General features: G+C 37.8%; 1 protein-coding gene across 2 annotated transcripts in view; it reads left to right on the top strand.

Moving 5' to 3' along the window:
* Positions 1-19901, top strand: part of MAP3K21 (mitogen-activated protein kinase kinase kinase 21) — a 48924-nt gene extending 29023 nt beyond the window's left edge. Inside the window, exons 5-11 of one of the 2 annotated variants that reach the window (XM_044420295.1) lie at positions 1061-1301; positions 4597-4719; positions 8218-8368; positions 9295-9360; positions 11869-11963; positions 13492-14250; positions 15881-19901. In XM_044420295.1, coding sequence (XP_044276230.1) covers positions 1061-1301; positions 4597-4719; positions 8218-8368; positions 9295-9360; positions 11869-11963; positions 13492-14250; positions 15881-16278 — 1833 coding nt within the window. In that variant the 3' untranslated portion in view covers positions 16279-19901. The remainder of the gene's footprint in view (positions 1-1060; positions 1302-4596; positions 4720-8217; positions 8369-9294; positions 9361-11868; positions 11964-13491; positions 14251-15880) is intronic. The other variant, XM_044420304.1, reaches the window with a different exon arrangement.
* The last annotated feature ends 1758 nt before the right edge of the window (positions 19902-21659 follow it).

Raw genomic sequence — 21659 nt, 5'->3', positions numbered from 1 at the left:
AGTGTACTTTTGTCGGTGTCTGAAATTGAACAGAACACATTCCTAAGCCATTTTTGGTATGTTTTATAAAGGAAGTTAAATCTAAGGTAATTCTATGTTCCAGCATGTCCTTCAATATTTAAATATATTTATATTTAATTGATTAAAAACCAGAACAAGTATTTGGTAGACGATTTAGAGACAAAAAGTTATAAAATTAAAGTTATACTTTAATTTTTTCATGTTCGTGGACTAATCTATGAATATTCAACAGATGTAGATTCATGGATATGAAGGTTCCTTAAAGAAACAGTGGAAAACATTAATTACAACAGAAGGCTTCAGGCTGAGGCACACATAAAGAAAATCTAATATTCTTGTGATAGGACTGTTTATAGTGACTTTAGTTGCAATGAATTGCCAAACAAAAGTTAATTTTTAACAAAGGGGGAACTTATTCACGTGCCTCACATTTTTCAGCATATGTACAACATACCAAGTTAACAACTTGCCATTCACAATTTTTAATGGGAAGCTCATTAAACTATCCCCTAGTTGTCTTTGATTCTCTACAATTAAAATATTTTATTTAGGAAGAGGAAGAAAGCCTTTGGGGCAGTGACCTGCCTGTTGGATTTTAGTTAATTGGTACACTGTTGAAAGCTGCCATTTTCTGCTTTAGTATAGGCCAAAGGAAAAATTGTGTCCACTTCCTAAAATAATCATTTGAAGGCATAATTTTGGAACTGTTATGGAGGCTAATAACAAACCCCACTGAAAGAAACAATATGACAATATTTCTGTCTTCTTCTTGATCCATCAAAGCCTACTCAGATTATTTGAAAATAGAAGGCACTTGTCTTTGTATAAACAAAATACTGTTAACCAGTTTTATTCTTTTTAAAATAGCACATATATAAGAAAGAGAAATAGAGAAGGGGAAGGGAGAGAGTTGTGGAGATGTAGTTTGTCTTCCTCTTATTTGATAAGTTGCCTGATATGCAGTCCATGAAGACTTTGCATGATTTTATCACAAGGCAGAAAACAGTGTCCTATCCAGTATTTCTGTAACTCTTGCTAGGAGTTGAGATCACGAGAAGAAGAGTTAACAAGAGCTGCTCTTCATCAGAAGTCTCAGGAAGAGTTGCTGAAACGGCGTGAGCAACAGCTAGCAGAGCGGGAGATTGATGTACTGGAAAGAGAACTAAATATTTTGATATTCCAGTTAAATCAAGAGAAGCCCAATGTGAAGAAGAGAAAGGGAAAGTTCAAGAAAAGCCGATTAAAACTTAAAGATGGGCATAGAATTAGTCTGCCTTCAGGTTTGTTTTTCTGTTTTCCTTCCTCTCATCTTGTATTTAGGAAGGCTAGTGAATTTGGTGTTTTGAATTCCCTAGCTGAAAGTTTCAGAAATTATCATTACTGTTAATTTCAAGTCTGTCATTATCTGATGCTTAACAACAGGGTACACTATTAGTGATATGGTGGAAATAGGTAATGTTTTGTAGAATGCTTGTGTGTTTAGTTTAGAGTTCTTATGCTATTAGTTGACTATAGTACCTCAAACCATGTTTTTCTCACACTTAATGGGCTTTTTAAAATATAACTGTGCTTTTTAAAATACAACTGTGGGCAACATGGATAATAATGCACCATGTCAAGTTTTAGTCTTGCTGTGGTGAAGTAAACTTTTTGGTGGTATTTCTATTATTTATTTAGAAGTGGCCTATCCGACCTCGAGTGCTTCTTGAGCTTGAGGTTTTTATACCCTTAACATTTCAAGGCTGTATCATTTTGGCTGCATTTGTACATCATGCTAAGTCACCCTGCAAATAAGCCATGGTTGCTTGTTTGTGAAACAGTCCTTGGTGCATCCGACACACATTCAGGCTGACCACAGGTTCTTCCATTCATTCCCGCCTGGTATGCCAGCCAGTTCCCAGTTCAGACAATGTTGCAGCAGAACATGCCTCCCCTCCCCTTTTCTATCCCAAATGCTACTCTTTTTCATTTCTGCTTCCCCCCATGCTCCTCACTTTTCTTCAGAGCCTCAGAAGTGTGTCATTGGGATGTTGTTTTGAGGGGTTTTATATGTTTGTTTTTCAGATGCAGAAAACTGTGCAGATATGTGAGCCTTTTAAAAAAACTGTCTGTGGTCTTTTGCAAGTAGAACTGTATGCTTACGGTTTTCTAGTATATTTATTCACGTCTGGTTAATGTCTTTGTTAGTTTGGGTTGTCAAAGAGTACAGCAAAGTGTTGTAGGTAACAGACTGACAATGTAAGACTGCAGATATGCCAATTTGAAGAAGAGGGGAAAATAGGTATACTGAAAAGGAACTGGCAACACAACAGCTCTCTTAGCAATGTAATCTTCTTGATTTTTATCGAACTACTCATTCTCTGTGTTGTCCACATTTTCAACAATTCCTCTGGGCATCCAGATGCTTAAGAAAGTTGAGAAATTACCCTCCTCCCCCTTTTAAACCTGGTCTTTCCCCACTCATGTTGCTTATTTATCTGCCTTTTCAGGGTTTTGTTTTTCATTTGTTTTAAGAATGGTTGGGCAACCTCAGTAGTAACTGTTCTGAAAAGGAGCCTCAAAAAGGGGAAAATTAAAATTTTGCCTTTCTGGAGTAGCTTGAGACAACAATGTATTTTTATTGTGCAATAAAAAAACAAATCCAAACTACTCCATTAGAGAATGAAAAAAAAAGAAAGAAAGAAAAAGAAGAAAATAAAACCACTATTTTAAATTAAATTTTGAAAGATCCCTAACACTATTTAAATATATATTGCAACCCTAGATATTAGTATCTAACGGAACATGCTATAAAATTATGCATAGACTTCCACAAAGGCAGCCCAAATATCCATATGTTTATCTGTTTGTAGATTATGTATAAATGCCACCCATTCAATAATTGAACATTTTATTAAATCCATCGTCTATAGCATTACATTTATCCTGTAATAGTACTCTTTTAGCTGTCAAAATACCACATAAAATCCATTTATATTGACCTTGCTTTAAATTCCAGGAGTTTCAGAAGAACATTTGTACCCTTAAACATTACAGAACTTTCAATCTCAAGATCTATCTGAATTATTTTATGTTATATTAGTCACAAAGTTGCACCTCTTTCCAAAAGCAAACTGTCATTAGACATTGTCAAAACATATGGAGAAGCATTAGCAGCATTATACCTCCAAGAATGCCCAAGGAATTGTCAAAAAATTAAGTTGGCCAATTTAATTAAGCCCTTATTCTAGATGTCCAATATACACAAAACATCAATTTTTACTGAATTAAGTATAACCTAAGTTCCATGACTTGTATCTCCTGTAGAAGAGTTAATACTGAAGAACTCCTTTGAATGGGTAAAATAGAGTGCTCCAGTTCATTTTTCTATTCTTAGCTGAGACCTGGTACTTCATATTTATTCACTGACAATAAATAGTTATACAAATGAATTGTAGAATGTAGCTGTTCAGCCTCAATCAGTGCTCTCAAATACACAAGGCAGCTTTGAAACTATTAAAGCAGCAGGTTGAGTCTAGATTGTAACCAATGTTTCAATCACACATTTTGCCATGCAGTCGTAGCCGGCAATTTATATTTAGTGTGCAAAGTAGAAAATGGTAAACAAAATATTGTCAGGACTGACAGGTCGAACTAAAGTAAAAATCAGCCTGTGCATCCAAGTTAGCCAAAGAAATGTTTTCTTGCCAATTTGACAATCAGAATCTCCCCATAAAGGTAGTTTTGCTTGTGAAATGTCAGCTGATGTGAAAATGTATGCCACAGTTTCCAGCTGCCACAACAGGAGGATGCAGGTTATTTCATCTGGTAAGATGAAAATACAGTCCACTTGGGAAGAGGATCCAGAAATGAATATTCCAGAACTGACAAAAAAGAGCATTCCAATCTAAGTGGAAAAGACCAAAATATACTGAGCCAATAGTCCTGATTGTCTAAGGAAAGATTGGGGAGGCCAAATCAGAGGACGTATTGAAATATGAAGGGCATGGGGAACTCCTAGTTCAACACTTGAATTCAAAAGGTCATGTTACCACCCTGTTTTGACTCACTCTGCATGTTTACTTTTACTGGCTATTTTCATTTGACAGCTTGGGAACTTTCACAAATTAGCATATATGCAATCTTGTTTTGTCAGTTTCCATCTAAGTTAACAACCGCAGCAGTATCTTTCCTTCGACAGCTGAAATTACCATGGGCATCAACCAGGCAAGACTACATATATTAGACAGCCATGAGGATGCTTACATCTATGTAAATAGATTTTTAAAAACCATGATGATATTTTCACACATCTCTGGGGTTGAAAAAGGTTGGTAAACCAGTGGCAGTCACTCCAAAGTGCTGGCTGGACATCAGTGGAGAAGTTGTTGCTGCCCGTAACACAGGCAAGACTCCGAAGAATGGCAGGGAGGACTTTAGATGTAGTGTTAGATTTTCAGCTTATGCTTACATTTTAAAAACTGCCTATCACTGTGTAAAGTATTACGTAAAGTTATATGATAGTCTTATGATAGTCTGAGTCTTTGGATTTTATTTAGAGCACTGAAACTTAACATGTTCTTTTCTTTCTACTAGATTTTCAGCATAAGATAACAGTGCAAGCTTCCCCAAATTTAGATAAACGAAGAAGTTTAAACAGTAACAGCTCTAGTCCACCAAGTAGCCCCCCAATTATTCCCCGTCTTCGAGCTATACAGTGTAAGTCAAAATAATTTTGTCATATTGTATGTATCTTGATTCTCTTGGATTATCTTATTCTTGTCATTTGCAGCAGATTTTTATTTGATTGCAGTTGCAGTCCTAAATGCATATTTAGACTGAAAAAAGTGTACCGTTCCCAGCATGGTTCATGCTAGGAGTTTTAGGACTTTTTTCTTTCCAGATATGAATGGAATTGTACCCTTTCTTACTTGGAAATAAGTTCCACTGAATCAATTCCTTCTGAGTAAATATATATAGTATTGATCTATAAAATGTTACTTGATAGTAACATGGTAGTAATTCAAAGGAGGTGAATTGTCTTGCAAGAAAAATAATGAACAATCATGATTAATAGAGTTAATTTTAGATTTATTTTTAAAGTTTGTAGTTTTAATAGTAGACTGTGGTTAGCATTAATCATGTGTCATGCTAATGTTAGCATAACCCAAATCATTTTTGAGTTTCCAGGCCAAAGTGGTTTAGAGCTGTTTTTCTGTTTTAATTTTCTGCCTGTTTCTTACTCCTGTCCCTCAAAGTATATTGGCTTCTTGACATGGAAAATTGGCTATAATGCTGGTCATTCAGTGCAGACATGCCAAAGTAATGGCACCTTGGATTTATAAATGCACTTCAAACCATGGCTTCTAGTTTGCCAGGCATTTGCAAACCATTATTTAACAGTGCAGGCCACATGATGTCTGAACTGCACCTAAAACTGACTATGACAAAGAGGATGAATTACAGAAAAGAGAGGAAGGACTGGAAAAAATGGGTGAATGCTCTGCTTCTGTTACCTTAATCATTTGTACAAATCTTTGAGAATCTATTCAGATAAGTCATCTTAACTTATGTGCTGACAGTATATTGTTTTTGTCTGAGTTACATAAGAAGTTACTAGTGTACACTTAGTACAGTAGAGCTTGGAAATGGCAAAATTCAGTAATGATGTACAAGAAAGGCAAAGGGCACAGTTAATAGCAGAGCAGATAAGAAACAACTAGAAATCAATCATAAAATGTTATTTGCTTTTAAAATTGCATCAAAACTCAAGCTATTTCTTCAGCCAAGAGTTTTGGATGCAAACTCTAGATGGCATGTAAGTATTACCGCATCTAGCACGAGAAAATTGTCTTCATCTGCGAAGTGGGTAAACATCTCAGTTATGTACCTCCTATAGCTGTTGCTTGTGCTTGCTCCAACATTTGTTCCACTCATGCTGGTAGGACTGCTAACAAAACACACAGCTACTAGCGGAATTTATTTATTTAATTTATTTATTTAAAATGTTTCTATGCCGCCCTCATCGCAACAAAGCCTCGGGACGGCTCACAACATTCATTAAAAAAATTACTATTAATAATTTAAAAACTGGTACCATCTCGGCTATATATATTAAAATCTATAAATACAATAATAATAAATTAACAGTTAAAATAACTTTTAAAAAGGTCTTGGCCTGGTGCCGAAAAGCAAATAACGACGGCACCAGGTGGACCTCTCTGGGGAGCGCATTCCATAGGTGGGGTGCCACTGCAGAGAAGGCCCTCCTCCGGGTACTCACCCTCCTAATATCATTCACGGAGGGTTCCCGGAGAAGGGCATCCGCTGCCGATCGTAGGGGGCGGGAGGGCATATATGGAATGCCAGTTATTGTATTTTTTCTGCCATTATGTTGGATATCTGCTAGCCAGGATAGCTACATAGAATTTCTACAGTTCCAAGTACCAGATAATGACAATGAACAGTTGTAAAGAATTGTGAAATGGTCTGCATAGGCAGAATTAAAGTTCTGGATCTAACACTTGTCCAAGTATAAAACTGGGCTTTCTGCAAGTAATAAAGCTTTGCGCTAACAGAGTGACATCATTGGACAACAAGTCTGTGCTTTACTATCATGATTTAACTGACCTTGTACGATTGGGAGTATTGGTTTTATTTTTAAAGAAACATTTAAAAATAATAGATTCCTAAATATGTCTTAGGAACGACTGAAAAATGCATGGGTAGTGTTGACTGGAATGTAGCTAGAGTTTTTTAGTGATGTGGGGAGAGAGACAGAGAGAACAGACTGTTACATTAAGCGTATATACAAGCATTTTCCCATTACACTGAGTCCCTAATGCTGGTTAATTATTCAGTATCTTCTGTTTGAGGGTAATAAATTATCACTCCTGTTTCCCAGAACTGAAAGGGACTATTGTCTGTCAGTTTTTCAACCTGGATGCCTTGTAAACAAAAGATTATTTTCTTCTCTTTGAACACCATTTTCTTAATCCTTGTTTCCATTATCTTCTGTTCTTACCGAGTTAATAGATAAAGCTGAAGGAGGGTTCTTACAGACATTAAAATTTGTGTACTTACTGGGAAAGAGGTTGAAATTATTTTTCTACACATTTTTCTTCTGGAGTTTCATCCAATCATGGCACACATCTGTTGCGATTCCTGTGCTTCATTGCATGTAGGCTTCGTACGGCATAGCAACAGCTCATAAACAATAGCTGTTCTCAGTTCAACAGCCTAACCTTCCCTGTTTTTCAGTGCAGTTTTGTGACCAAGATGTTACACTGGCTTAAATCACACTTCATGCCTATGGTTTGACATGATGTCCACATTGACTGCCACATAATACACAGTGATATCACACAGTTTCAGCAGCCATTGTCTGCAACCCTGTACAGTGTTTTGTCACTGTTGTCATTCTTAGGCTTTGGCTATAATTCAGCCATGCATATTTGTTCTTCTGTTTCTAACATGTATTTAATCTCTCTCTGCTTTGGGACATATAGCAGGCATTTTCAGTAGTGGCATTTACTTAATACCAGGTTGAGGTGCAACTTGGTGTTTTTATCAATATTCTTTAATTGTTTCTTTAGTGATATCCAAAACAGATCCACATACTGCTAATGGGCAAAGAAACAGTATTTATGTGTACCAGCAAGATGTAGATATCACAAGCGAATATGAACTTCCCAGTGGGGTTAAGAAAAAAGGCAAGACTACATTAAATCATACATGGTGTTGGTTATTTTAATTTCTTGGCTAATTTTGTATGAAGTGACAACCTGAACACTTACTTGGATATCCATTACAGATATTATATATTGGATTAGTACAAATACATAACTACTAATACATTAATCATAATTTTCTTCTGTTCAGTTGTATCATAAAAGGAATTGCTGTACAAATATATCTGATGTAAGTGTTTAGCATCTATAACTTGACTAAATTTATCTAAATATAAAGAAAAAATTGAAAGCATGAGAAGGAATCAGTAACTTTCTGTTGATTGATTTAATTTCTTTTCTTTCCCTCCTTAATAGATTAAATATTTCTTTGCCTGCTAAATGTGGTGATCTTTTTATCTGCCCTTCAGTGGGAGAAAATAATCTTTTTCACGGTGACAATGTCAGAGCAGGTTGTATTTTGAGAGATGCATTTTCATAAGTTTTGCTTATGAAAGAACTTCTATTGAGTTCTTTCATCTTTCTGCAGTAACCTCAGATGAAAGTAACAGAACATGGGGAAGAAGCACAACTTGTCATCAGGAAGAATTTGAAGAAGTGAAACGAAGTTTTAAAAAGAAAGGTTGTACGTGGGGACCAAACTCAGTTCAAACAAAAGAGCGTACTGAATGTAAAGAAAGGTATGGTGGCTATGTGATCAGGAAAATATGATACAAAGTGCACATAATAGTTATTGAATCTATTTATTATCATTCATAGGTGTGTGTGTGTGTGTGTGGGGTAGCAATATGAAGATGCAGGAATCAGTAGAACTCAATGGATTGGCAAGTGAATGCAATGACATCTTCTGAATGGCAGTTTTGTCTTTTGTGTCAAAATGAGTATGTTCAATGAGGGAAATCCTTTAGTCAAACAACTAAGCAGATTGGAAGAAAACAAGTCATTTCAGCTATTTGTCCAAGTATTAGCCTTTTAATACTTGCTAAGCAAAAAATGCTCTAAAGGTGGGGAGGTGGGTCTAGGGAGACAGTATATATTGATGCCCTGCTTAACCTTTAGCTCACTGGATAGACAAGGTGCTCTGTGCTTGATCAGTCAGTTGTACAGGAGTTTCCCCCCAGTGCTCAGATTGTCTGTGAATGGTTTCTGTGAGCTAGCTGTAGGACTGTCCGATTCCTGTGACCTTAGTATGGTTTAAATATGAGAAACAGGCGAGTCCACTGTTTAGTCAGGCATCAGTGTTTATTGGGATATTTGCAGATCTTTTAAAACATGACAACTCAGTGCCATGGCACATCATTTACATTAAGTTTTAAGAAAAAAAGGAAGGCATTGAACACTTTTAATATAGGCTGTATCCTGAATTAAATTAAATTTAAATTTAAATGAATGAAAGAGCTCCTTCTGACTGGTTCATATGACACAACAGCCTACCGTGGTTTAATTTACCTGCGGGAGCTGTCAGGTTGTGCTAAGTGCCCATGGGTGCCATATTGCGTGGCACTGACAGGCATCTGGCTTGCCATGTTGTGTGAAGCTCATCAGTATTATGCAACAGCCCCTATGGGTGATTAACTCATGGGGATCCATCATGTTGTACAAACAGACCCCCTGTCTTTGGAAGCAACTCCAATCCAGCAGAAGCTTCCACTGGAGGAAGAGGACTGGAGAGGTACTTTTCATTGATTTTCCTTGCACTTCTGTAGCCCCTTGTGCCACTCCCTCCCCTATATACTGTTCCTAACTCTTTGAATCAGTTTTCTGGAGTACCAGATAGGAGGTGCAATTGGAAAAAAAAGTTTCTTCCCTTTTCTACTGGAGAGAACATCCCATAAGTCAAATTCCTCTGAGAGGATCCGCCTACCAGCAGTATATTAGGATCCAAGCTATTCTAATTTTAGCATGCCTGATGAGCTGTGGACATATATTTGTTTGTTTTCTACAGAAAGTTACATGAAATCAGTTAAATACAGCTTAAATTTCAGATTTTACAAATATCGCATCCATTCCAGATGCACAGGTTTATTGCTGTTTGCTTTGATTAATGGCAATAGGCTGCTCAAAGGGTATGTTCACACATCACACTACCCTACTCTGGCACTGAACTACTGTGAGTTGACTTTGATGCAAAACCCCCCCCACAGATTCTTGGGTTGTTGGCCCCCCCACCCCCAGTTCTCCTGCAGGTATTTTAGTGGATACCACGAGATGAGTGAGCCATGCCTTCCATCCTTGCCACCATTATTTTGCAACTTTTTACTCATTTAAACTTTTTCTTATTTGTTGGGGTCAGATGGTGAATGCTGACTTTCAAACCAACTTTCACAATCCCCTTTTTGCCAGCTATTGGCAGTTCCTTCAAAGTGCCCCAGTGGCACAGATGCGCACGCACGCACGCACACACGCACACATATTTTGGTTTGTATTGTTTTATTAGCTGTAGTTGCACAACTGAACTTTCAAAGGTGCACTACTGCAATGATTTGAAGCTCCACCTGGGGCAATGTCCTGGGAATAGGTTCGCTTTTGCCCCATTTGGTTTTCTTAACAGCCTTCAAAAGATGAGCTGCCACAAAACCCCAAGGGCAAGTGTTATCTTTAGCTGCAAAAAGCTGTTCGGTGGATTTATGCTCCCCCTGCAACAATTTTTTCATCCTTTGCACTAAGCATATATGTCTGTGTATGTCCCAGTCCACCCCCCTTCCTCCATCTCACGCTTAAGACCCCTGTTTTAGGAGGAGCCAGAGTTTTGACAGTTAGCTTTCAGAACTCATTTTTCCTTTGAAAAGGGGAGTGGTACATTTTCAGTTTCTTGAGCCTAAGCTTGGAACAAGTACAAAATGTTTATCCTTGTGGGAACTAAGGGATAAAAACAATGATGAGGATGTTGTTGTGAAGGGGCACAAGTCTGCCAAAGTACCCATTTTCATGGCTAAAGATTACTTGTAACTTGCATTTTTCTTGACTGTTTTCCTTCTGACAACTGTCAAGGAAAAATGAGGAGAGTGTTTGGAGCTTCTTCCATTGTCTGAACTGAAGCTTCAGCACTCCATAGTAACACAACTCCAAAAGTATGCAGTTGTGCAACTGTGGCTAAACAGTTCTGTCTGTCTGTCTGTCTTTCTTTGAAAGGCTGAACAACTATGAGAATACCTTGCAACATGCTGCTTGGGCACTTTGAAGGGACTGCTCATAGCTGATGAAATGAGGATGATGAAAGCCAGCTTTCATGATCTTCTACCCAAAAATGTTAAAGGGGGGATAAACCACTGTGAGCCCAAAATGGCCGGTAGGGGGAAGAGGAAGCCAGTGCTAGATGTACTTAGGTACCACTTAGGCATAGCTGGCACTCACTCAAGTGCTCCATTGCAAGAGTAGAAAGGGGTTTATGCCAGTCTTGCCGTAGGACTGAGTTCAGATAACATGAAAATCCATCATTGGTACATTATTGGTGCAATAACACCTTCAGCATCCTAAGGATTGTCAGGGTGGTTTGTTCCCACACAAGCTACTCTGGGGAAATGGGTCTGGATTCATACAAGGCAACCTACAACCACTTTGTCATCACATGTGAACCCTGTCATCCTGAAAAGCATAGCTTTGATTTTGTATGTATTTCATTCAGGAACTGTGGAATACCTTTGTTGCCCCTTTTTCATGTCATTTCTATTCCTGGTTCAGAAAAAAAAATCCTTGTCATGCACTCTGAATAAAATTTCATTTAAGTTTGTGCTAAAAAAAGAAAAAAGCAGTAAGATTAAATCAGTGGCCAAAACTAGAATCTAACCAGGCTGTTTTATTATGAACGTTTTAAAATCATAGAACAAAGAAACAGAACAAGTCAGAAGGGGTCTCCTGGGCCATCAAGTCTGTCTCCTGATTCCAGCTGGCTCTGCTCATGACATGCCTACCATCTTAGAAATATGTTTTAATATTAGTCCTTAGGTTTCGGTATCTTACTATGTACAAATAGTTTCTTTTTAGTTTTCTTTCTCTTTCTCCTGACCTGTGGTCTGGAGACTATATAATAGGTTATCCGGGACTGTATCAATGGCTATAACTGTTCTGGGACTATGCGGAATCTCTTCTTAGATTTAGGTTTCTTACTACATCAGTAGAGCCATGGCATCTGTGTGAAAAGAATGATTTCCTTCATATCAAAGACTTGTTCTGATTTCAGAGTAAGACCCCTCTCAGATGGCAGTAGTCCTTGGTCAACACTTTTGATGAAGAATCAAAAAGGTGTCCCATTAGCTTCTTTGTTCATGGACCAAGGTGAGTGTATTTATAGCTTTAAAAAGGAAATGATGTTTTCTCAGGATCTAGTATAGATTAACACCCAAAATGAATTGCTTTCAGGGTGCTTCAGTTCACTCATGCTTTGACCTTTCTGCACATAACAATACATGCACCTGAACTCCACAAAGCTTAAGAGTATATGGTGGGATGGGGGGCTTATGCTCTTGAATTTGGCATCACTTATTGCATTGCCAGTCTGATCAGTTCCCTATCTTGCGAAGTAATGAAATATAAGCTCCTGTCTCACCTTACAAATCACTTGATCTATGTTGATAAGTGATAAGTTCCAAACATACTACAGCATTCTCTCACATCTGAGTGAATTAATGGAAAAGAAGCCAACAGTCACTCCATTAACTTGGGTGATAGAACTTTGTACTTATAAGAGTGATTGGAAGGTCTAAAAAGGAATTTCCTATGAGATATAAGGAGCCATGTTGTTCAGAGAAAAATATCATGTTCCAACTTTTCTCATGGTGTCAGATGTAGCTATTACAAGTCCTGATCCAGGTAGACTTGCCCTGACCCTGGGATCCTTTGAATGGAAACATTTGAGATTAAACATGAAGTCTCAGATACAAATCATAAGATACTGTTTGGTTACATGTGTTATTCAACAGAATGTGCAAAGGCATTTAAAAAAAAAGGGAACCCCAAAACAGCACAAAAGGTCAAGCCAGTGAGATAGTTCACACATCACAGCATCACATTGTGGATTAACCCATGATTTTCAGGGACCTGTGGAATGTGTGAACTGCACTTGAGCTGCTTCTAATTTGAATAATCACAGTATTCTAATTTTCCATGCAAAATTTACCATTTTATGAAATGTATTTTTCATAAAATCAGTTAGTAACATAATGCATAAATACCACCCAAGTTAAATTGCACAACTGGAATAGGTATAATTACTAGTAAAATCTGAAATTGTAATCAACATTTCACACGTGACTATCGTTAAACTAGTTTGAATTTATGCCCCCTTTTTAGGTTGGCAGTACAACATCTGAACCCAAACACTTTCGGTTGCTTATAGGTTATAGAACCTAGAACTAAGCCAACAAAAATCATAGGTTAACCCATAAATAGCTCACAGTGTCTGGGTTGAGACATCCTGCTAACAACTCATCCAAACTGGAAATGACTCACGTGCAGCTTGCGTGCTCCACAATTTGTTGCAAACTAGGTCACTATACAGCCAGCAGCCTCATTGTGAAAAACATTAAATTCAACTTAATCCACCATCAGCCTTTGCTAAAGAAGTACAGTGGGTTGCCAGCTCAGAAAACAATTGCTGCTTTGTTGTAACAGGTTAAGTATTTCCTCTTAAAGCAAAAAGGGTATGTGATGTACAGTGATCTCTCCTTTAATTCTTGGTGAATACATATCACAACTATGCAGATATATTGCAACTCTTAAGAAGTCTATAATTTCATATTGGTAATGAATAAAATTGAATTTTACATTTGAATATAAATACTAGAAAACTGTTGTGTCTGTACAGAGCAGAAACTTTCCTCCGAAGGTCTGGATACTAAGCGACCAAAGCAGTTAAAATTGCCAAATCAGGCCTACGTTGATCTACCTCTTTGGAAGGATGACCAAGGACTAAATTCTGCAGAACAAGAGAGTTTCGATGAAGCAAATTCTGCAAGTTCTGCAAATAGCACTCCACAAATGACCCCTACAAACAGTCTTGGTAGAACAGTGCAGAAAAATAAAACTGAATCTGTGTTATATGGGTGTGCTGTCCTTCTTGCATCCATAGCTCTGGGCTTGGATATCCGCGAGCTAAACAGATCGCAGGTTCCAGATGAAGCCCTGCCCAAGGAAGAAAAGAAAAAGCGTGATGGACTCTTCCAGCGAGCTTCTAAGTTTCGAAGAAGTGCAAGCCCTGTGAGGCTGCAGGCCAAAAAAGAGGAGACACACATCCCTTCACTCTGTCCTTCTGCAAGTACTGTGAATCTTCTGTCTATGTCTTCTGTTTCCACGAAATGCCTCCTTCAGTCTGATAGCGAAGATACAGTTGTGAACATACCACGCAATAACAAAGATGTACCTGCTGAGCAATATTTGTCTGAAAGCCATGTAAGCAAAAGAGGACACTTGGTCAAAGATGATCTTGCTATCGCTTCTAGTTTGCCGTCTCCCAGTGTTCCTCTGAAGCAAAAAACTCAGTGTATGGCAAATGCTTCTTCCTCAAAAGGGAGAGTTTGGAGTCACAGGCGGACCATGTCAGATGGAAATCCATGTCAGTCTACAAGTGAGTAAAAAAAAAGTTCCATAATTGTGTTTGTTTTGTCTGTAATTACTAATTACAGGGAGTCCCTGGGTTCAAATGAATTCTGTTCCTGAGAAAAAAGAAATTCCTCTTGAAGTCAAATTTTTAAGTCAAATCATGTATATTCAGCCTTCCACATTCATGGGGGTTAGGGGCATGAAAAGTGTAAAAACCACAAATATTTCTTGCTTCCCCCACCAAACCTGCCAGTGCCTTCTCTTTGCAACAAGGGAATGCTGGAGAGATTTCCCTCTCTGGGTGGACAGGGCAGGAAGGCATGCTTTGGAGGCTGTCCCTCTTTTCCCTTTTGCTTCCGCTTTCTCTCTGGCAGCGACAATTTTCTGCAGTAATTCTTTTTAAATTAAGAGACTGTATGACTGTCTGTTCATAAGTATGGGTTGTTTGTAATTTGGACATTCATAACTCAGGGACTGCCATCATGAACAAAACAAAACCATCATGAAGTAGTAATTTGCTTCATTAGCAGTAGATGACAAGGAACCAATGAAAGTTAGTTTTATACTGGCTACCCCATCTTGGAGCTGAAGCCAGCTAGATGGACAAATAGTCTGATACTGCAGCTTTCTTTGCATGTGATTCTCTCTATACAGAAGGAAAGGAAGTGAGAGGAAGATCAGGCATTGATGCATAGATAGATCCCAAAGTACAGCTACTACAATGACTAGATTCTGCTTTAAGAACTTGAAAGTAGTCATAAGACTTAATGGGTTACAGCCAGTTTCCTGAGTTGCAACTAGAAACCATTAACTGCATATCACAACCAGGAAGTTAATGCCATTTGTCCATAGCCTGGAGTGGTAGTTAAAACAAAACTTTAGCTCAAGCTGTTATTAATCTGTTACTGTCTAGGTGCTGATCTACTGATTGTAGTCTGCTTTGAGATGAATGATAGCAGAAAGGCTTTAAATATCCCAAAGACCAAGACCTGACCTGACCTAACCAAGGACTATCCATTTTGCTATATGTATTTATTATATTTATATCCCACCTTTCTTTTTTTAAAGAACTCAAAGACACTTAACATCTTTCTCCTCTTCCTGCTCTCAGTCTTATCCCCACAAGAGCAACAACCCTGTAAGGTAGGTTGGGCTGAGAGTCTGTGACTTACCCAAAGTCACACAATTGACTCCATGGCCAAACAGGGACTAGAAGTGAGATTACCTGAATCTCAGACCTGCAAAAGCATTGTTTGTTTCAAAAAATTACATGACACTCTTCATGCTGTTAGAATGTCAGGATAGTGTACATTCAGTTATATCACAAAACAATGAAACAGAGAATATCCACATCTCACAGTAGTTGGCATTTCATCCAGAATTTATTTATTTATTTATTACTACTCTTTCACATGCAAAGAGAATGAAAGACAGCAGAAGCTTACAGAGTAACATAAGAACTATCCTACAGCTGCTCTACAGAATGCCTTTAATACATTAAATATCACGCCATCCCCTTTATACAGTTCTCCTGCTTCTAGAATTGCTAACAATGTGTCCAAGTCATTAATACATTCGCTACTCCCTTTCTACTGTATATGGTCATCATGTGCTGTCTTTTCATTTTCTGTTTACTGATTTTGTCCTCCACCTAGCTAATGGAATTGCCAATGGGGCTCCAGAGGTTCCGCATACTCCACCTCTCCAACAGAAAAGTTTCTGCAGTGATCCTTCACCTGTAAAGCAAGGAACTGTCAATATTATACCAAGACCTCGACCATCCTCTTTAAGAATCCGGCTGGATCCGTGGCAGGCAGTTTCACAAAGTGTGAAGTCAAGCCCTTTTGTGGTAGATAATTTAGAGGGTGATAAAGGACGTACAAAAGCTAACCTGTTGACGGATGCCAAGGAGAGAACTAAGTCCCATATGCCCTCTTTACTTGATATTGATGTAGAAGGTCAAAACAGTGACTCTACTGTGCCTTTGTGTAGGATTAAGAGTAAAGCATGTCGACCATCAATATATGAACTAGAAAGAGAATTCTTGTCTTAAGTGCCTTGTATTTTTAATGTTTTTAAAGAGACAAATATGTAATGATTGTTATGTGTGCCTGTGATGACTTTATGCTACCTTTTTCTAAATTTTACAATCAGTAGAACTGGTATTGTACCAGACAGATACTAAATATGGATATAATGTTAAAAGGGAGGGATGCTCTCCAACCTCATCTGTAGTGTTGATGTTGAAGAACGGTATTCTGAATGATAATCAATACATTTCGCAGAATTTTAGTATACTTTCCCCTTTTTGTTAAATGTCAAGATCACATGCACACACACACACTTTTTTTCCCTACAGCAGTTTCAAGTTTGTCTTTAGTGTTATATTTCATTAACAATATTATCTGCAATATTTTAGATCTCCATTGTAGTCCAGAGATATTCTGCCTGTCACCAGCTTTTAGGAAAGAATGCTCTTGTAAACTGTGACTTTCTTGAGATGCTGTTGTGAAAGTGTACTATGCTTTCTTGAATACAGATATGGTAGAGACTACATTTAGTAAATAGCCACACTGGACAATTTTAGGACACAGCTGTGATATAATAACAGTTAATGTTCCCTTAATTACAATAAAGGTAGAATTTTCCTAAAGTAATTGCTCCTAATTAAACCTGAAGTTATACAGAAATATGCATGTTTGGGGTCACAATTTTCAGTTGAAACATATTTTGACTAGGCAATCTTAAGACAGTAATCTGGTAAAAAAAATAAGTTTCATATGCACTACCAGGGCGTTATGGAGTGAGACACAGCAACAATGTAAATTAAGCCACTCTAGCATAATGTCAAAAGCTTCCACTACCTTGCTGATTTCCTCAGGGGATTTTTTTTTCCTGGAGAAATCAGGATACCAATTAACGTTTTTCACATTGTGCTCTAAGAGTTTATGCTAGCACAAGGTCATTTATATTGGTATTTATGTCCTGTTGGATATTGCTTTTGTTATATTTTGGCAAAGGTATGTGTATACCTATACATCCTGTTAATAATATATTGTTAGTAACCTGATCACAGTTACTAAATCAAGACCAACTTGCTTTAATAAATGTAATAGAAACAGAAAAGGGCATTTTAAAATGAGCTTTGTTCTGTTCATTGTACTTAATGTCCACTGCAAATGAAAATATTAGAGAATCTCAATTATTAGGAAACTTTCAATGGAATAAGTATTTCATATATTTGTGCCAGCTGTGGCAATGCTCATTATTTGAACATGTCAGTATATATAAGATCTGAGTTCATATTCAGTGTCATTAAACACAAATTAATTATTGGTCAAAGTGCACTTGAAAGTGATAACATGAGCAATTTAATTTAAATCCTGTTCTGGCCAGTTAGAATGTTACAGTATTGGTGCTAAATGAATTCTTGAAGGCATTATTAAGGTCGTAAGTTTTCTGGAATTGATTCTCCTAAATTCTTCAAAAGTTGTGTCACTTTGGTATATTAATAAGTGCTTCACAAATGAAGATGGGTGGTAACAAACCATTTATCTGCTGTATTTGTGGGACATTGTTTGAAAGGTTTTGGCAAAGATCTAAACATTGCAGTGCATGATTGGAAAGGGCTTCCTTGTGTATGTGTGCTCTAAGCTTACCTGCATGTAGCCTTTGATTGTGATGAATTTCACTCTAGAAAGTCCTCTCACAAATGAGAGCAGCTTGCCGGGAGGGACCACAGTGGGGAAAGAGGGTAAAGAAGCACCACTGAACACAGGGAGTGACCCTGCCCAGAGACATTTCGATTCCACCCTTTTTCATTCCTTAAACATTAGAGGTTGGATTAACACATCACAAAGTTTTACGGTAGTGCCAAGTATTAAAAGTGCTGCCCTCTGCTCCAAAGCCATATTCTCTATTCATTTAAAGTTCATGATGATAGATTTGTTAATTATAATGGGTGTGAGTTGCAATAGTGTATTTGTGTTCTGCTGATGGTGACATGTAAAAGTAATTTGTGCAAAATGGCTTGGAATAAGCTGAGAAGAAGAAATTACCAATATTTCTTTTGACTCAAAGTATTATGTCTACTAAAATGTTATGGCACACTGTCTGCTAGTTATAATTGTTCTTGTGTTTGTATAGTAGGTAATAACTTAAGAGTTTTGTTTTTAGTAATAACTCTTTCTATCCAATACTTTGGATAGTTCTGTCATTTTCTGACAAACAGTAGCTTTTGAAAGCCTCATATGCTGTGCAGTAGTTTTTAAAATTGCCCCTTTAAGTCAGGTACAATTTAATTGAATTTTAGAGTTTTATCATTTCAAATTTAATTATCTGATTCTTTGTGTAAAGATAGGTCACAGTTGTATAGGAAAGTCTGGTAAATCATGCATGTAGTTGGTATATTTGATATGTGAGGCAAATTCTAGAGACTCTAGGTGTAGTTTCTTTTTTCTGGAATGAGATAGTAAGCCCTGGTTTGCATGTAACACCAGCCCATGGTATGGCTTTTTGAATTCTGGGTTGTTGTGTGAACACTGAGCACAAACAACCCAGAAAGAAAATAGTTTGTTATTGGGTTGTGAACTGTGGATTATTTAAAACATGCATTGTTATGTGTGAGCCCAGAACTGTGGGTTGTTCATGAGTTGTTTTGCCTGGCTACAGGAACAGTAGACAGGTCTGTCTGTCTGTCTTTCCTTCTGTCTGTCCCTGTCCCTTTGCCAATACTACAGTACAGCAAAAACATTTGGAATACAGGGAGGGAATGGTAAAAGAGGAGAGCAAAAACATCTCAGGAATTGAGAGGACAAACCATAGTTTGTTCAATCATCTATGAGACAAATTATGTGTAACAAACCATAAGATATATAAATCATGTTGATGTTATGTACAAACCAGGCCTAATAATCTCATCCTAAAGAGGTTATCTTTGCCTTCTCCATGAATCTCTCAGGATGCATAGTCAAATACCTTGGGCTGGAACCAGACTTTACTCCCACTGGTAGAAGGGGAGAAGAGACTTTAGCCATTTACTCTTCTCCTTGCAGCAATTTGTGCCCTGCAAAAGCTTGTTCTTTCTAGAGCAGATTTTCAAAGCGTAATGACAGACTTAATAACAGTATCCTTAAGTCTGTCATTCGCATAACAGCGAATGACAGACTTAATAACAGTATCCTTCCCATTCGGCTCTCTGGAGTCAACTGCAGTCCCACCCCGTCACTACCTACAATAGATCAAACATTTTCCATGGATCTTCCGTTTAATCTTCCCACCATGGAAGATTTCACAAAATCTGACTGCAGACCCTTATAAATGGGATCTGTTTTTAATTTCATCTTCACAGTTAATTTTGACATGCAGTGTAGGAAGAAGGATGAGCACATTTTAAATCAGAGTACCTTAGATATGCTTGACTTTGGCAAGATTGTGCGTTACATTCTGATTTCTTGAGAAAACTATATTGCTCAAAAGGTATGTACCTGCCTGTCTGAATATTTATACCTATGCAGAATTCTGCATTCATGTAAACAAACAATTAGTCCCAATCATCTGTGATGATATCTAGATCAATAAGTTGAAATAAATGTAAGAGATAGTTTTGCATGGTATAAGGAGAAATCGTGTGAATTGTCTCCAATAAAAAGGTTCTGTGTGTCAGAAAATTTTAAATTCTAGTGTGTTGTATTTTATACTTTACTATCCAATTTTATATTTCACCATTCTAGCTTGATTTGCAAATTTGAACTGTAGACAGTGCTCTGTCTATATGAGAAACAAACATTCCCAGTTATTGAATCAATAATATACTTTCCATTCTCATTCTGTGGACTTTATTGGAGTAGGAGCACCCACATTTCTCCTGGACCATACAGCATTTAAATACCATTCCCTGTAGGGTCCTTCTGTGCCACCTTGCAGGAATGGTTGGAAGGTGCTGTTCCACATATTTTTGGAGAGCATGTCCCACATGGCATCCCATTCTTATGTTTACAGGGCCTCAGAATGGTCATCCATTCTTTAGAAGATCAGTCTGTGTTTTATAGACTTATATAAAAGTTTTATAGATAGCAAAGCCTTTGACTGTGTGGATCATGAGAAGCTGTGGATGGTCCTGAAGGAAATGGGTGTATCTCAGCACTTGATCAAACTGATGCATAACCTGTACCACCGACAAAAAGCTACTGTTAGGACAGAATATGGAGAAACAGAATAGTTTCCTATAGGCAAAGTTGTCAGACAAGGGTGTATTTTATCTCCCAGAATTGGTCCCAGGACAGAGCCCTGGGGAAGCCTGTTTCTTACTGGCTGCCATCCTGATGATTCCCCGCTAATTGACTGTAAAGGAAACCACAGCCTTGACAAGACATGATGGCATTTTGTGAAGGACAGCATTTTGGAGAGCTATCATTCTAGGTTCAACGTAACTTGAGGATGACTTGATGGCACATAACAACAGGCTTCACTAATCTAAGGCACCCTAGACAGGACTACCCCATCATGCATTTGGCATCTCCAACTGTTATAAAACTCCATTACCAGATTGTTTGCGGGAATCATCCAGTTAAAGCACTTCACCATTACCTGAGTTACGCTAGTTGCCTGTTTGGTTTTTACCTTCTGAAAATACTAATCACCTTAGGACATATCCTGAAGACCCCCTCCTTCTCTGTCTCCCTTGCAGTCTCCATTCCAGATACCATCACCAAAGGAAGCTGAGCAGATAAATACCCAGGAGGAGTTCCATTAGTAGCATCAGGATGCTTGAGGTCTGCTAGGCTCCATCACAGTGTGCCTTCAACACTAGCTAAACCTGGCACTTTCAGAAGGCCTTTGGGATAAAATTGATGCTGTTTTACTTGGGTCTCTGTTGTAGTGACTGCCGATGGTTTTGATTTTCTGTATTAAGGGATTTTTTACTGTTAACTAGGTTTTCTACTGTGCTGCTGCTGTTTGTATTGTGTTGTGTGTTGTCTGTTTATTTCTTTTTATTAATTAGCTTATTTAAGTTTATTTGTTTATTATATTTGTACAGAGAATCAGGACTCCCATGTAGGCAATTTGTGAACAACAAATGCTGATCTTAAAGGCGATAGGATGCAGTAAAGTTCATGTGTAGTTGGGCACAATGATGTGTTCCAATCCAAGCATTTTTTAAATATTTTCATATTTTTTAATTTAGTTTAAAATTTAAAAAACATTTTTAATAGTATGGTTCCTTCAAGGTCAGCCTCATTGCTGACCGGCAGCTTTAGCCAACTCAGGAATTTGGAGGCACAGCAGCTCACCTCGTAGTGTTGGTTGGAAGCACCCATATGCTTCCCCTGTCAAGAGACTTGCCCTAAAGAAAGCACTGGTGGGTCGCTACCCCACAGTGCATGCTGGAAATGGGATCTGCAATGCGACCTACAGTTTTTCAGGTTGCCTTTT

Source organism: Varanus komodoensis, unplaced genomic scaffold (assembly GCF_004798865.1).
Source record: "Varanus komodoensis strain SLA01 unplaced genomic scaffold, ASM479886v1 scaffold1, whole genome shotgun sequence".
Lineage (NCBI taxonomy): Eukaryota > Metazoa > Chordata > Lepidosauria > Squamata > Varanidae > Varanus > Varanus komodoensis.
This window is presented reverse-complemented; position numbering and strand designations above follow the sequence as displayed.